We start from the raw sequence: 15035 nt of genomic DNA, 5'->3' as shown, positions 1-15035 counted from the left end.
ATGTTGAGGGAGTGTTTTTCCACTGTCAAGTTTCCATGGCCAAGCGGATATTTGAACCCAGCTCTCCTGAATCCTACTATTATACTCTATCCATTATACTACACTGGCTCTTCAGAGAAGGGAGTAGTAAATTACCTTTGAACACTTTATACATGGAAAATTCTGGGAAGTATCATAATAAGATGGAATAATTTTTAATTTACTTCTCAAGTTATTTATTTCTCAAGTCCAGCCTACGGAAACCTTATGGGCGAATGACCTCCGAAATCGACTTAACAGCATGTTATTATTACTGTTAGGAAGAAACAATAGGGCATGGTGTGTGGTTGAGTGCAGGAAATACTCACAGATAAAATTTGATCCCCTCTCTGTAGTTCTCCACTGAGGTCAGCTGGTCCGCCTGCAAGGATGAATGATACAAAAATGCCTTCACCATCTTCTCCCCCTACGATGTTAAAACCAAGTCCTGTTGAGCCTTTGTGTAGGACAACTTTGCGAGGTTCTCTGTGGAAACAAAAGAACATGGGTTAAGCAAATCCTACTGAGAACGCTCAGTTGTACATACAGTATCCTGTTAAGTGATTCTTTTGTGTTTCTAATCATACCAGTTTGACTACGGCATTTCCTTTTTCATCAGCGTGCACAAGCTTATCTCCTAAACACTCTCCTTCATTTCTTTTTAAATACACCACATAAAAATAGACAGCACTTTGTTAAATATTGACTGGAGTCCTACTGTTGTACGCTAAGTACATTTGGTGGAACCGGTGGCTCCTAATTGTGGCTACTCTGTTTCCTCAAAAATAAGACCTATCTTGAAAATAAGCCCTAGTATGATTTTTCAGGATGCTCGTAATATAAGCCCTACCCCAAAAATAAGCCCCAATGAAGCAAAACCCTACCCTCCATCATTGTGCAGCAACCAGAAGAAGATGACATGACTGTCTTTGAATAAATGTAGATTGTTCTACATGAAAAAAATTAAACATCCCCTGGAAATAAGCCCTAATGCATTTTCTGGAGCAAAAATTAATATAAGACTGTGGTGTTTGCCCTTGTGGCACCTGCTTGTTTTTTCCCTCACAAAGGCTCACATTGCTTTCTCTTCTCCCTGCCACCAGTGGATTACTTCAATCCACAATATAAATGACATATATCAGAACACTTGTCTTGTGAACAGAAACAGAACTTATTTATTGAAGTGAAGCAGATTGAATAATAACAGAAGTTTCTCAGATACACATTATACCTAAGCAAATGATCAACAGTTCTCTCAGTACATACTTCTTTTCTCTTGCTATATCATCACCACCTTCTCTACCTATTTTCCTAATCAGCTCTATCTCTCTCAGTATCTGTTCCCCCTCTCTCTCTGACTAACCAGCCCTATCAGACTCCTCCTTCTCCCGCCAAACCTTATGTAGCTACTGACTCTGCCTCTCCAGTCTTCTCATAGGTTCATGCAAATCAGCTCATGAATATGAATGGCATGAGTGATGTGGGCGATCACCACAAAGACCCTGTCTTATTTTCAGGGAAACATGGTAGTTACAAGGACCTGGGTGCATCTCAGTGTCTTCTGTGCTCACCTGCACAACTGAGACACGCCCTAGGACCTCATCAATTCACCACAACAGGTTACACAAACCTTATGTGGACACCAAAAGGATTCTTGCCCATTTATCAACCTGTGATATGGTACCATTGTTGTTACCAAGAGGTGGATCAGCAAATGGTAGAGGTATCAAACATCTACTAGTTACTCAGTTTAAAATTTTTATAGGCCACCTTTCTCTCCACAGGAGACCCAAGATGGCTTCCCAACAGATAAATAAGAATTTTATATATCATGTTTTTTAAAAAACAATTAAACATACATGAAGATTAAAAATCAAGATTAAAAAAATTCAAAAACATTTAAAAATATGTAAGTTTGATGGAATAGGGGTAATAAATGTTTTATTTCAGAAAAACCACAATGGCTTATGATGTCATCAGCTTTATGCAGTGTAGCAAAGCTCAGAGAATTTCAAACTATATGTATATTTTTCTTTGCAGCAAATATCGATATATCAGAGACACCCCCTAGGTGCAACACACTTGTGAAGACTGTGGAAGTTTAGCCCCCAAACTGCAGTTTATATGCCAGATGCAGAAATTAATCATGGCTTGTTCAGTTTCACTTTTCTCTCAACTGCTGCCCAATTTCCCTAAATATCCTCAGATCCTCAGCAGTCTATCCCTCATGCGATGCAATACTGTAAACTATAGCCTGATGTTGTACATTCTTTTCTTCAAATCTAATGTTAAAATGTGGGTTTCACCACCACTGATTCGTGAATTGGGTTCAAACTGCAATTTCAGATTCATGTTTGGTGGGCACTCATATACCATGGTTTGCTAGATGGCATTGGTTTATTTAAACTATTTTCACCTATTCTCCTTAAAAAGGACCCAAGGCAGCTTACAAAAATTAAAAGGCAGTTTTTAAGCTAATAACAGTGAATATACAAATCTAAAAAGATCAATGAATACAGTGCCAAAAAACATAAGCAGCACCAAAAGGTACAACAATATATTTAAAAAAAACCCACTTAGCAGCCATTCACACAGGTAAAGCTTGTCTGGAAAAAAAGGTATTTGCCTGCTTATGGAAGGAAAGGAAAGATGGGAGGGAATTCCAAAGTCTGGGGGCAACAACAGTGAAGCCCTCTCCCATTTTCCACCAAACACACCTGTAAAGGTGGTAGGACTAGAAGGAAGATCTCTCCTGGTGATCTTAACACTCGAGCAGGCTCATAAAGATAGCTTGGGATCAAGCCCTTTAGGGTTTCATAGGTTAGAACCAACACTTTTAATTCTGCCTGGAAATGGATCAGTGGGCAGTGGAGCTGCTATAACGGGGGGGGGGGGGTTGTGTGATCTCTGTGGCCCGGCCCCAGTTCGTAACCTGGCTTTTGGGCCTGCTGGAATTTCTTGATATTTTCAATATCAAGAAATTCCATTAAGAGAGTGTTGACAGTCATCCAACCAAGATGTAATCAAGGAATGTGTCACCGTGCTCAAATCAGACCTCTCAAGAAATAGTTGCAATTAGGACACTAGTTTTAACTTTGCAAATATACTCCTGGCCACTGATGAAACCTTGAGCGTCCAGATTCAGAGATGAATCCAGGAGTACCCACAGGCTTTACACCTGCGTTTTCAGGGGGAGTATAATCCCATCCAACAGAGGTGTCATCCCTGTTCCTTGATCTGTCTTTTGACGGGTCAGGAGAACCTCTGCCTTATCTAGATTAAGTCTCCATTTATTCACCCTCATCCATTTCATTGTTGATACTAGACACTGATCTAGAGCAGAAACAACTTCCTCAGCTTGAGATGGCCTTGAGTTGTTTATCATCCACATACTAATGACACCAATATGCCCAGACAATCTCTCCCAGCAGTTTCATGTAGATGTTAAATAACACAGAAGACCAAACAGAATCCCGAGGGACTCCACAGGCCAGTGGCCAGGGTGTTGAACAACACTACCTTCTGAGTTCTTTCCTCCAGGAAGGACTGGAGCCACCGTAAAACAGTGCTCTCCAAGTCCTGTTCTAGAGAGACAGACCACAAGGATACCATAGTTGATGGTATCAAAAGCCGCTGAGAGGTCCAGCAGACCCAACAGGGACATACTCCCCTTGTCCAGTTTCAGGTGTAGGCCATCCACCAAGGTGACTAAGCCAGTCTATGTCCCATAACTAGGACTGATGCCAGATTGAAATGGATCTAGATAACCATCCAGGAACCTTTGGAGTTGAGAAGCCATGATCTGCTTCAACACCTTGCTAAAGAATGGAATATTAGAGACAGGTTGGTAGTTATTCAGCATTGTGGTTTCTGAGGAGCGCTTTTGGTCTTACTATTGCCTCATTTAAGCATTGGTTCTGGCATCACAATGGGCTTTCAGTTAATGCCATATTTCAAATGTCCTCTTCAAAAAAACACATGCGGACAAACTGCCCCGCATGTAGTAAAGTAGCATACAGGGAGCACTGAAAAGTTTAGCAATTAATGGGCTCCAGTCCTCATTCCACTACTTCAGACTACCACCTCTTCCGGACTAATGTGGAAAATGGCAATAAAACTCCTGACATTTATGATATGGCAGGGGTGTGATTGGAATGGAGGCTAACACTCTCCCACGGGAAAACTTCCCTGGTTACATGTCTGTGGTGGGTGGCCAGAGAACCAAAAGACGGTCAAGTAGCACCAATCCATACTTCTTCTCTCACACAAATGTGCACATATCTTGATGCCAGCCTTCAAGCACCAAGCCCCTTCCCCATCACACTTTTTAACACACTGGGAGGGCCAGGGAAGGATGTACATTTGAAGGGGGGATTTGTCCTTTCTTTCCCTCAGCACTATCTTTTCTCAACTGGGACAGAGGTGAGGAGATTAACTATGGATATCCATTTTCCCCCCAAAAAGACCAGCAAAGAATTTATGACTGAAAGAATATTTTGCATTCGGCAGTGAGATTGTTTGAAAAGTTACCTCATCCTTTTTCCCCCTGCTATTCCTGTCAGCAAATTGAGAGATGACATTATCAAAAGCGATTTCCCTCAGAAGAGCCGTTTGCTGGATAGACAGATAATGGCAATGGTATTGACAGTACCATTGTGGAACATAATTTTTTTTTAAAGAAAGGCTAATTTGGAGAATGTTCTTTGCCCTTCTTGATTCAAAACTGGCAGGATTAGACAAAAGGCAGAGATCCCATCTCCCCACTGGTCTTTCTTCACTTCACACAGCGCCAGGTTATCTTTATAATATCTTAGAATGGCAGAGCTGGAAGGGATCCTATGGGTCATCCAGTCCAGCCCCTGTCAAGGAGGCTGTGCAAGCATGCGAGGCAAAAAACGAAAACAAAACAAAAAATACAGGAGAGAGCCTTCTCGGTGGCTGCTCCCAGAGACTGTGGAACTCCCTCCCACAGGAGGCCAGGCTGGCCCCCTCTTGGCTGTCCTTCCGTAGGCAGGCTAAGACCTTCAGGCAAACTTCCTCTCAGTGACCAGCTACCTGAGTGACTGAGTACATGGCTGGCTAGAGGAGTGACTTTTAGATGGATGGTCACGCATTACTGCTCTGACTGGGCCATTAGTATTCTTTGTGTTTGATCATCTCTCAGAGGGACATTTGTCTGTTCCTTTCTAGTATTTGCATACTTATTGTTTTAGCATTAATATTGTCATTTAATGATGTCAGCTTTTTATACTCATTGTCCTTAGCTTTAAATATGGTCTTTGAATGATGTAAACCGGCATTGTACATTCATTGTTTTCAGCTTTCAATGTTGCCTTTCGAGGATGTAAGCCGCCTTGAGTCCTTTTTTAAAGGAGAATGGTGGGGTAAAAATATTTCAAATAAATAAATACATACATACATACATAAAAGGTGATCTGAAGAGAAACCAGAGTGAAATGTTTTAACCTAACAAGAAAGGAGTCCAGTTGGTATGACTCAACTTCCAGATAACCACACCTGGATGACTGAGAGAATCTTCACAGATATGGAGAAGTCTACTTCTTCAGACATGAGAGTGGAACTGCATGACAAATATTTACACATTTATATATGGTCCCAAAACAAAGAGGTTTGATTGTTTCCAGGGCACAAGCGGTTGATGTTGTGTCATTGCACACCTGGCAACGACCATGGAGCCCGGTTGATATTCAGCTTCACCTCCAGGAAGCAAACTTCAGTAAACAATGACAATGACTGGTGGCTTAATTAATCCCAGGCTATAGATAACGAAGCAGTCTGGCCTTTGAACTGGTACAACTCAATTTACTCCAGATTTTATCACTCAGTTCTCCTGCATGTGTACTACGTATCAAATATCTTTTTTGGCTCATTACCGGTAGATGGAGCTCACAGTTTAGCTACTGAACTGGAAACCTTTTAAAAGAATGCTAGATTTAAAAAAAAAACATTTACTTTATTTTTTATTGCTCACAGTATTTGTAGTATTTCAAGCAATAAAGGCTTGACCTTCTTCTGAAGCATTTCATGCAGCATCCAATAACACTTATATAGTGTTTATCGGAATTATATGTGGAGAAAAATAGAAGTAACAGCAGACCTTGGACGTGAGTATTTTCATAATGCTTTAGCCTATGCAACATTATTAGTCAACCTTCGTAACAAATGTTGACATTAACTACATTATTGATGCTTAATGTTAATCATTTTGGAGTGAGTTTCTAAAGCAGTGCATGACATTATTAATTACTCATGCTTTGTCTTCCTTGTGAGGAAGGGCTGGCTGACAGCTTCCTCTTTATGAGAAGGCCTAGTATCCTTTCTTAAATTAATTGTTTTAATTAATATAGAAATTGTATTTTATGATTATATATATATTTTTATAGATCTATTTTATGTTGTAAGCCGCCCCGAGTAGACAGGGTCTAGAGGGGAAGGGTATAAATAAATAAATAAATAAATAAATAAATAAATAAATAAATAAATAAATAAATAAATAAATAAATAAATACATACATAAATAAATAAATAAATAAATAAATAAGGCTGAAAGTTTCTCTCTCTCTCTCTCTCTCTTTCTCTTTATGTTTTAAGCAACAATCCTGTAAAACAGAGTCGGGCAGGATTCTGCTACTCCCTCTTCCACTGGGAAATGGTTTGTAGGCCCATGTAACAGAACAGGAAATCTGTGGCCCCATGCCACATTTCCTGAGAAGGTTTAGATTCTAGAGCAGTGGTTTCCAACCTTGGGCCCCAGATCCTGGAACTGCGCAGCTTGCCCAAGGTCTCACAGACTAGCTTTTCTCCCAGAAAGCACAGTGTGGAATTGAACTCCCTACCTCTGACTTTAGAACCAGATACCTAAACCACTGGGCATCTATTACATATTCATTAATGCCTCACATTTTTCCAGAGCAAGGGGCACTGTCTGAATGCATAATAATTCCAAAAGGAGAGTTAAGAACTCAGTCTGGCAATGAGGAAGAGACAAAGCCTGTCTCCAGGTATGTATCTTGGATTACAAACGCATTAGCATAGCACGGCAGTTAAAGGCCAAAAGGACCATCGTTAGCTTGTTTGTTCCACCACGAGTTCCATGCAGCTGCAGGGTAGATCAGGAAAGAGTCTGGCAAGATTCAAAAGCATGCTTGTTTTTTGAGGTTTTAGTGATTTGAGAAAGGGGTTCAGAGTGGATGGAGTGCCAAACTAGGACTCAAGAGACCTGGGTTCAAATGCTCCCTCAGCCACTAGGAAATTCACTGCAAGGTGGCAATGTTAAAACCACTCCTTTCAACATCTCTAGAAGTTCCTACTAGAGTTGGTTAATTCAGAAGCTACTAGATGGCACATAACTAAGGGATTATCCACCCTTGTTTGTGCTATTGTCAAAGTTACTGTCTTTTCTCGCGCAACTGTAACTTTTAAAGTTATTTTCATAGGAGGCGTAACCTCACTAAGTACTGTGGAAGAACATCCAACGGACCGTATTGTATTTCCTACTGCTGCCTCATGCTCCGTGGTGGGCACTGAGGTGAGGACATGGTGGACATGAAGAGAATTTTATTTTAACAACAGGCCAGAGATCTCTGGATTCAGATTTTTAAAGCAGTTACATGCAACGATTTAAGTTACTTTTGTTAATCACAGAAGTAAATGTGTCTTCTAAAATCAAAACAACAATGGTAAGAAATCTGAAGGAATTTTTACTCTACTTGTACTTAAACTTACTTGCTTTTTAAAAGTGTCACACCTTGAAGCAGTCTCATAACATAGAGTGAAGGGAAGAAACAATAATAAGTCCTCTTCCAGGGATGCTGGCAAGTATTCGGGATTGAGTCCAAAGAATGAGCCCAAGTCTTTGAGCCTGAGACCCAAGACTTGAGTTCAAGTCTCAAGTTGCTTTCTCTGCCCCCGTGAGACTTGGGACTTGGGGATTGGACCCAAAGACTAGGACTGCACATGCACTACCCAGCTGATAGGCTGGCACGTTTGCAGAGACAGTGGGCCAATTTCCCTTCCCAGAGCTAGCCTCCACTTCTGCGCATGTGCCAGCTGATCAGCTGGGCAGTGGGTGCATGGGCAGAGATAGCAGCCAGCTCCTGGAAAGGAAGCTGGGTCTGCTGCCTCTGAGGATGATGGTGATGGCGATGGTGGAAGGTAGGGAGGCCCATCCCTTAGGGCAGTGGTCCCCAACCTTGGGCCTCCAGATGCTCTTGGACTTCAACTCCCAGAAATCCTGGCCAGCAGAGGTGGTGGTGAAGGCTTCTGGGAGTTGTAGTCCAAGAACATCTGGAGGCCCAAGGTTGGGGACCACTGCCTTAGGGACTCAAAATGTGACTCAGAAAAATAGTTCCAAGTTGCAAGTCAAGTCTGAGTCTGCCCCCAAAATGCCTGAGTCAAATCGCTGGTCAGTCAGATTTGGCAGTCAATCGTGACTCACAAGTGTCCATCGCTGCCCTCTTCTCAGTTCTTCAGAAAAGATGGCATAAGACATAACAAATAATACTATAATCACTATTATATAGATACATAAGGCATCAAATAAACACAGTCATGATCTGTGCAAAACTAGGGCACGGGTCTTTCTTACCCTTCTAAGGAAATGCTCCGCTGTATGCTCACTGTAGGTGGCCGGGTTACTGTGCTGTGTTGGGAATGGCTGTGTAGACAAGCGGGGAGGGGAAGACAGGACAGAGAATTAATAAAGCTCAATGCAACCATTTGTTCATGGAACCTCTTGGTCTTCTGGTCACAGAAGCTACAGGAATGTCCAAAAATCTCACCCCAATCCAAGTTCCCCAGTAGTAATATTCAGGCATGCATAAGAGGGGAAATGTGCCTCTATGGCTGTATGGCCCTTCAAGATGTTTGCCCCAGCTCTCACACTGAAGAAGTAACGAGGCACTTATGAAACCAGGGATAGAGAATCTACAGCCTTTCAGATGTTGATGGGCCAGCACTCTCATCATTCTTCACAAGTAGTCAGGGGGCTGATGGGACATGGAGTCCAATGGCATCCAGAGGGCTGCATGCTTCCCACCCATGCCCTAAAGTGAATTATTATGGGAAGGGATCCTAGCTGAGGGATCAAGCACATGAATTTCATGCTCGGGGTGACAAATGGAGTCCTGGAATCTCCAGTTTAAATGAGATGGGACCAGGTGAGGAGAAAGACCTCTACTTGAAACCTGCTGGAAATGTAGTCCAGTAGAGTAGACAACATTGGCCTAGAGCAGCTGTTTCCATACTGGGGTCCCCAGATGTTTGCCTTCAATTCCCAGAAGTACTAGGCAGGTTGTCAATAGTCAGGGTTTTTGAGAGGATCCGAGAACCTAAGTTTAGTCTGATCCGGCATAAGGCAGCTTCCTGTGTTTCTAATACCACTTTGGGTTCAGGTCATGTGAACTACAGTGGTGCCCCGCTTGGCGATTACCTCTTTAGACAACAAAATTGCTTGACAATGAGTATTTTGCAATCGCTATAGCGATCGCAAAACAATGTTTGTATGGGGAAAATCCGCTTGATGACGATCGGTTCCCTGCTTTGGGACTGATTTTTCGCTAAATGACGATCTAAAAACAGCTGATTGGCAGCACTCAGAATGGTTCCCCACTGTTTTGCTGACCTCATTTCGCAAGACAGGGAGTGGAAAATGGCTGCCGTATGGAGGATTTTCACTGCACGAGCAGGTATTTCCCTCATTGGAAAGCATTGACCGGTTTTCAGTGCATTCCAAAGGTTTTTTTTTCACTTGACAATGATTTCGCTGTACAGCGATTTTGCTGGAACGGATTATTGTTGTCAAGCGAGGCACCACTGCAGAAAAAATTGATAAAATGAAGCCATTTCCTCCACAAATATGCATGTCACTTTTCCTGCAATTCTGACCACGACTTCCTTTATGCTACCAGAAAGCATAGTTAGATATCTCCTACTTCCGCACCCCAACCCCATTGTCTCTTCTGCTGGAAAATTTCAACCCCTGGTTGCAGTGAAAGACCTGTTCTACTGGAATGAAAACTACAGTATCTGTGAGATGACCCTGGCCATATCTCAATGCACCATTACTGGAAGGCAGTTCTATTCCTGAACTAGCCACAACTGTGAAACATGTGGAGAACAGAGAGATTTCTCCCATGCCACTCACCTTTCAGCTGAGAGGGTAAGTAGGGCAGGGAAGAAGCCCACTATTATCTCTGATCAGTGACTGGAAATGATGGGGAGATTACTGTATACATCTGTGTAAAATCCTCTGGCAAAAGGCCTGTCTGTGGAATCCCATTGTTCCAATGGGCATTTCTAGATGCTACAACAGCTCAACCCCTTTTGCAGAATCTCACAGAACATTGGATTGCAAGCTATCTCTTCAGGATGAATCTCTATAGACCCATCCATGAAGGCTCCTCTTGTCTAGAGTACCACGTTTTGTTCAGTAGAGAGAAATGTAGGTGGAGCTGCTTATTCTATTACAGTGGTTCCCAACCTTAAGTACGTAACCTAGTTGTTCATAGACTGTAACTCCCATAATCCCCCGGCCAGTGCAGCTAGTGATGAATCTCCTGGGAATTGCAGTCCAAGCACCCCTGTTTCATTCAATCCACTCTTTCATTCTCTTGTAGACAGAGAAGAACTGTGTCTGTACTGCAGCTTTCCACACCAACTATTTAATTGGGGTAGATGTGTTTGGAATTAAAAATGTAATGAGTAACCAAAATATTTTTGAAATACAACAACACCGAACCAACAAGCATGACACAAATGGAAATGGCTGGTCTGCTTTTTTTCTTCTTCTCGGCAGTATAAATGACATCGACAAGTTAACGGAATGCAACAGAAAACGTTCAGTAGACCAATGGTCCCCAACCTTGGGCCTCCAGATGTTCTTGGACTTCAACTCCCAGAAATCCTGGCCAGCAGAGATGGTGGTGAGGGCTTCTGGGAGCTGTAGTCCAAGAACATCTGGAGGCCCAAGGTTGGGGACCACTGCAGTAGACCATTGAGACCAAGATGGCGATTGAGAGAGAGAGAGACAGTGACGCAAGACAAGTCAAACACAGTTCATTTCCACACCCGTCCTGGGAAAAGCAGTTACATCTGTTTGATATCTTGACAACCCTTTAAAGGAAGCACATTTTTGGTTGCTTTCCCCACCTGGGAAAGTTAAAAAAAAAAAGAATGACCAAACAAGCCAACCTATGGAACTAGGATTAGTCTGGATGCTCAAGAAGCATGCTAGCAGTTCAAACAAACCCAAGGAATGACAAGCTGAAGAACATAACATGCAACTAACACAGTCAAACATTTCTGTTTGCAGCATGGATTGGTGGTGAGCAGTACAATTCTCCCCATCCATGGCAGGATCATTTTGTGAACCTTGATTTTTTTTTAAAATTATCTTCGGAAGCTGTGGGCTACCAATCTTCCCCACTGTTCCAGGAAGTAATCAACCAGTTTTGTCACATAGCTCATCCACCTCCCTACAACTTCCCCCTGTACCGTGATCTCATGGCTGATGATGTGGACTTGTCCACGAAAGCTCCCATTAAAAAAAAATTATAAAAGTTAGTTTTTAAGGTGCCACCATGTTTTTGCCTTTTAAAAATCTTTTATTTTTATTCTGTTTTCATCACAGCGATTCTTTTGGTTTGCTTTCATGGGATTTCAGCTCTCTGAGTGAAGTGGGCTCCCTCTTTTCTGACTTGGAATCAGCATCTCGCCAGCTTTACTTTGGAGGCAAATATCCTTGTAATGTCATTGGTCATTGGGAAAGAAAACACAACCCTTATATTGCAGACATCAATTAGATAGGGTTTAATGTGGCAGAAGACATGCAAAAGTTGGCTTCCTTTCTTCCCCGTGGCTTATTTACACCAACTAACACTACCTGCTCCTTCAAGGAAAGGGTATCGTTTAAAGACAAAGCTTCCCAACCTTGGGTCCTTGGATATTCTTGGACTACAACTCCCAGAAATCTTGGTCAACACAGCTAATGGTGAAGGCTTCTGGGAATTTTAGTCCAAGAACATCTGGGAAGCAAGGTTGGGAACCACTGTTTAAAGATCTTCAGGATCTTCAGGATTTCCCCATGCAAGGCGTAATGCAAAGGTTCCTTCTGCTGCATAGCAAAGTAATTCAAAGCAGATTTTGGAATAGTTACTTTCAGGTCTGCAGCTTTCAGATTATATCCCAGCCAGCATGAACATTGGTTTTGTTGGCTGGGGGACTCAAGGCATTGTAGTCCTCAAAAGTAACTTTTCCAACCATGTACACTTCAGCTGCAATCCTATACTCTCTTATCTGGGGGTAAGCCCCACCAAATTAAATGGGTCTTACTCCGAGCAGATATGTATAGGACTACATTAGGACTTCTATGCAGATGTAAAGCATGGGGACAAAAACAGCACAAAATGACATGACCACAGCTGTCTCAAAACATAAGCAGAAAGGAAGAAAATCCAAACTCTATGGTAGAAAGGGACTGAGAAATTTTCAAAAATGAAAGATGAGCAAAGGAGAGTGGAATATTGTTTCGTATTGACACAATATTTAATAATGGAGTCTCATCACGAACATAAGCTAAAGCTGTATGTTCATTTTGCCATGCTGCTGGAGAAGAAGAGTCTTCAAAGCTTGACACACAGTGAGGGCCTCCCTAGTTTCTTCCAGGATCTGCATTTTTATTATATAATAGCAGAGATACTACACTCAGTAATCCTGCTCAAAGTTTTGGGGAGCCGGTCTACCCAGCATGAAAAATCATCATCGTGACTTTAGCTGCTATTAAGAAAGATAAGGATGATTAAGACTGTAGTCCCTTTCCCAAACAATTTTGGAAGTAAGCTCCATTAAATGTAGTGGTACTTACTTCTGAGCAAAACTCTACGGGAGTGCACCATAAATGCATTGCCTCCCCACAAAAGGGGTCACCTGCAAAAATGTGGAATTACTGACATAACAGTACGCTGAGAGAGGCAAAGAAAACCATTACTAGAAGCCGGGCTCCCTCTGGAGGTGTGCCAAGCCCCCTCCCTCCCAACCTTCAAGATGGTTTTGAAGACACTGCTCTTTAAAGAAGTATTTGACATCCTCTCTTGAGTCAATCTATAAGTGAATGAGTCAAACCTGCCATTAATTAGTTTTTATTTAGTTTATTTTGTTATCTTCATTTGTAGTTGTGTGTGTGTGTGTGTGTGTGTTTTTAGTTTAATATTTGGCTTATGAAGTGGGTCTATGAGTTAATGTTCTTGTTTTGATTGTAAACTAGCTAGAGTAATGCCTGGCACTAAGTTAGGCATTGTATAAATATTTGACATATTTGATTTAGCTAGTTCAATCAATCAATCAATCAATCAAAATAGTGAAATATAGTAAGACCCCCATATCAGCAGGATCAGTATCCACTGATTCACTTATCCATGCTCTGAAAAATATTTAAAATGTTAAAAAAGAAAAATTCCCATATGCTAGGGAAATATATTTCCACAATGTCATTACAAGAGGAGGTCACCAGAGAGAGCTGGACACCATGCTATGTATAGCATCCACTATTATAATAGTGTTTGCTATAATCCACATTTTCAGCACCCATGTGGGGCTTGGAAGTGATCCCATATGGATACAGGGGCCCTACTGTAGCTACAAACTAATGCTGCACAATGAAAAAAGAGCATCTGTTGATTCTCTGGCTTCAGCAACTATTTCAAACTTAAATGAGGTTTTTGTTCAGGGATTAATTATAAATAATATAACTAAAGATGTGATGTTTTTAAAATATTTGCGTCCTCCCCCTTGGTTAGGAGCAGTTTGGGCATGAGCTGCAAGCTCCAGGTTTTTTGGGGGGAGCAATTTTACCACAATCAGAAGTGATTAAAAATCTACTTCAGAAACTTTAAATACAATATATGCAAAACATGCGCTGGATTATGGAGAAAGCCCAGGAGTTCCAGAAAAACATCTACTTCTGCTTCATTGACTATACAAAAGCCTTTGAATGTGTGGACCACAGCGAACTATGGCAAGTCCTTAAAGAAATGGGAGTGCCTGACCACCTTATCTATCTCCTGAGAATCCTATATGTAGGACAGGAAGCAACAGTTACAACTGGATATGGAACAACTGATTGGTTCAAAATTGGGAAAGGAGTACGACGAGGCTGTATATTGTCCCCCTGCTTATTTAGCTTATATGCAGAATACATCATGCGAAAGGCAGGACTGGATGAATCCCAAGAGGGAATTAAGATTGCCAGAAGAAATATCAACAACCTCCGATATGCAGATGATAGCACTCTGATGGCAGAAAGTGAAGAGGACTTAAAGATCCTCTTAATGAGGGTGAAAGAGGAGAGCGCAGAAAATTGTCTGAAGCTCAACATCAAAAAAACTAAGATCATGGCCACTGGTCCCATCACCTCCTGGGAAATAGAAGGGGAAGATATGGAGGCAGTGAAAGGTTTTACTTTTCTGGGCTCCAGGATCACTGCAGATGGAGACAGCAGTCACAACATTAAAAGGCGCCTGCTTATTGGGAGGAAAGTGATGACAAACCTAGACAGCTTCTTAAAAAACAGAGACATCACTTTGCCAACAAAGGTCCGCATAGTCAAAAGTATGGTTTTTCCAGTAGCGATGTATGGAAGTGAGAGCTAGACCACAAAGAAGGCTGACCACCTAAGAATTGATGCGTTGGAATTGTGCTGGACGAAACTCCTGAGAGTGCTCTGCACTGCAAGGAGAACAAACCTATCCATTTTGAAGGAAATCAACCCTGAGTGCTCACTCGAAGGACATATCATGAAGCTGAGGCTCCCATACTTTGGCCATCTCATGAGAAGAGAAGAATCCCTGGAAAAGCCCCTGATGTTGGGAAAGTGTGAAGGCAAGAGGAGAAGGGGACGACAGAGGACAAGATGGCTGGACAGTGTCATCAAAGCGACCAACATGAATTTGACTGAACTCCGGGAGGAAATGGAAGATAGGAGGGCCTGGCATGCTCTGGGG

The 15035-nt window shown here is 42.0% G+C and overlaps 1 protein-coding gene across 32 annotated transcripts in view; it reads right to left on the bottom strand.

Moving 5' to 3' along the window:
* Nucleotides 1–15035, bottom strand: part of DLG2 (discs large MAGUK scaffold protein 2) — a 1097443-nt gene that overhangs the window by 192291 nt on the left and 890117 nt on the right. For all 32 annotated transcript variants that reach the window (XM_078390148.1, XM_078390151.1, XM_078390152.1 and 29 more), the window contains 2 exons: nucleotides 8627–8695; nucleotides 348–504 (listed from right to left, as the gene is read on the bottom strand). In XM_078390148.1, coding sequence (XP_078246274.1) covers nucleotides 348–504; nucleotides 8627–8695 — 226 coding nt within the window. The remainder of the gene's footprint in view (nucleotides 1–347; nucleotides 505–8626; nucleotides 8696–15035) is intronic.

This window comes from Pogona vitticeps, chromosome 3, assembly GCF_051106095.1.
Source record: "Pogona vitticeps strain Pit_001003342236 chromosome 3, PviZW2.1, whole genome shotgun sequence".
Lineage (NCBI taxonomy): Eukaryota > Metazoa > Chordata > Lepidosauria > Squamata > Agamidae > Pogona > Pogona vitticeps.
Note: the sequence above shows the minus strand (reverse complement) of the source record. Positions and strands in the feature narration are given on the sequence as shown.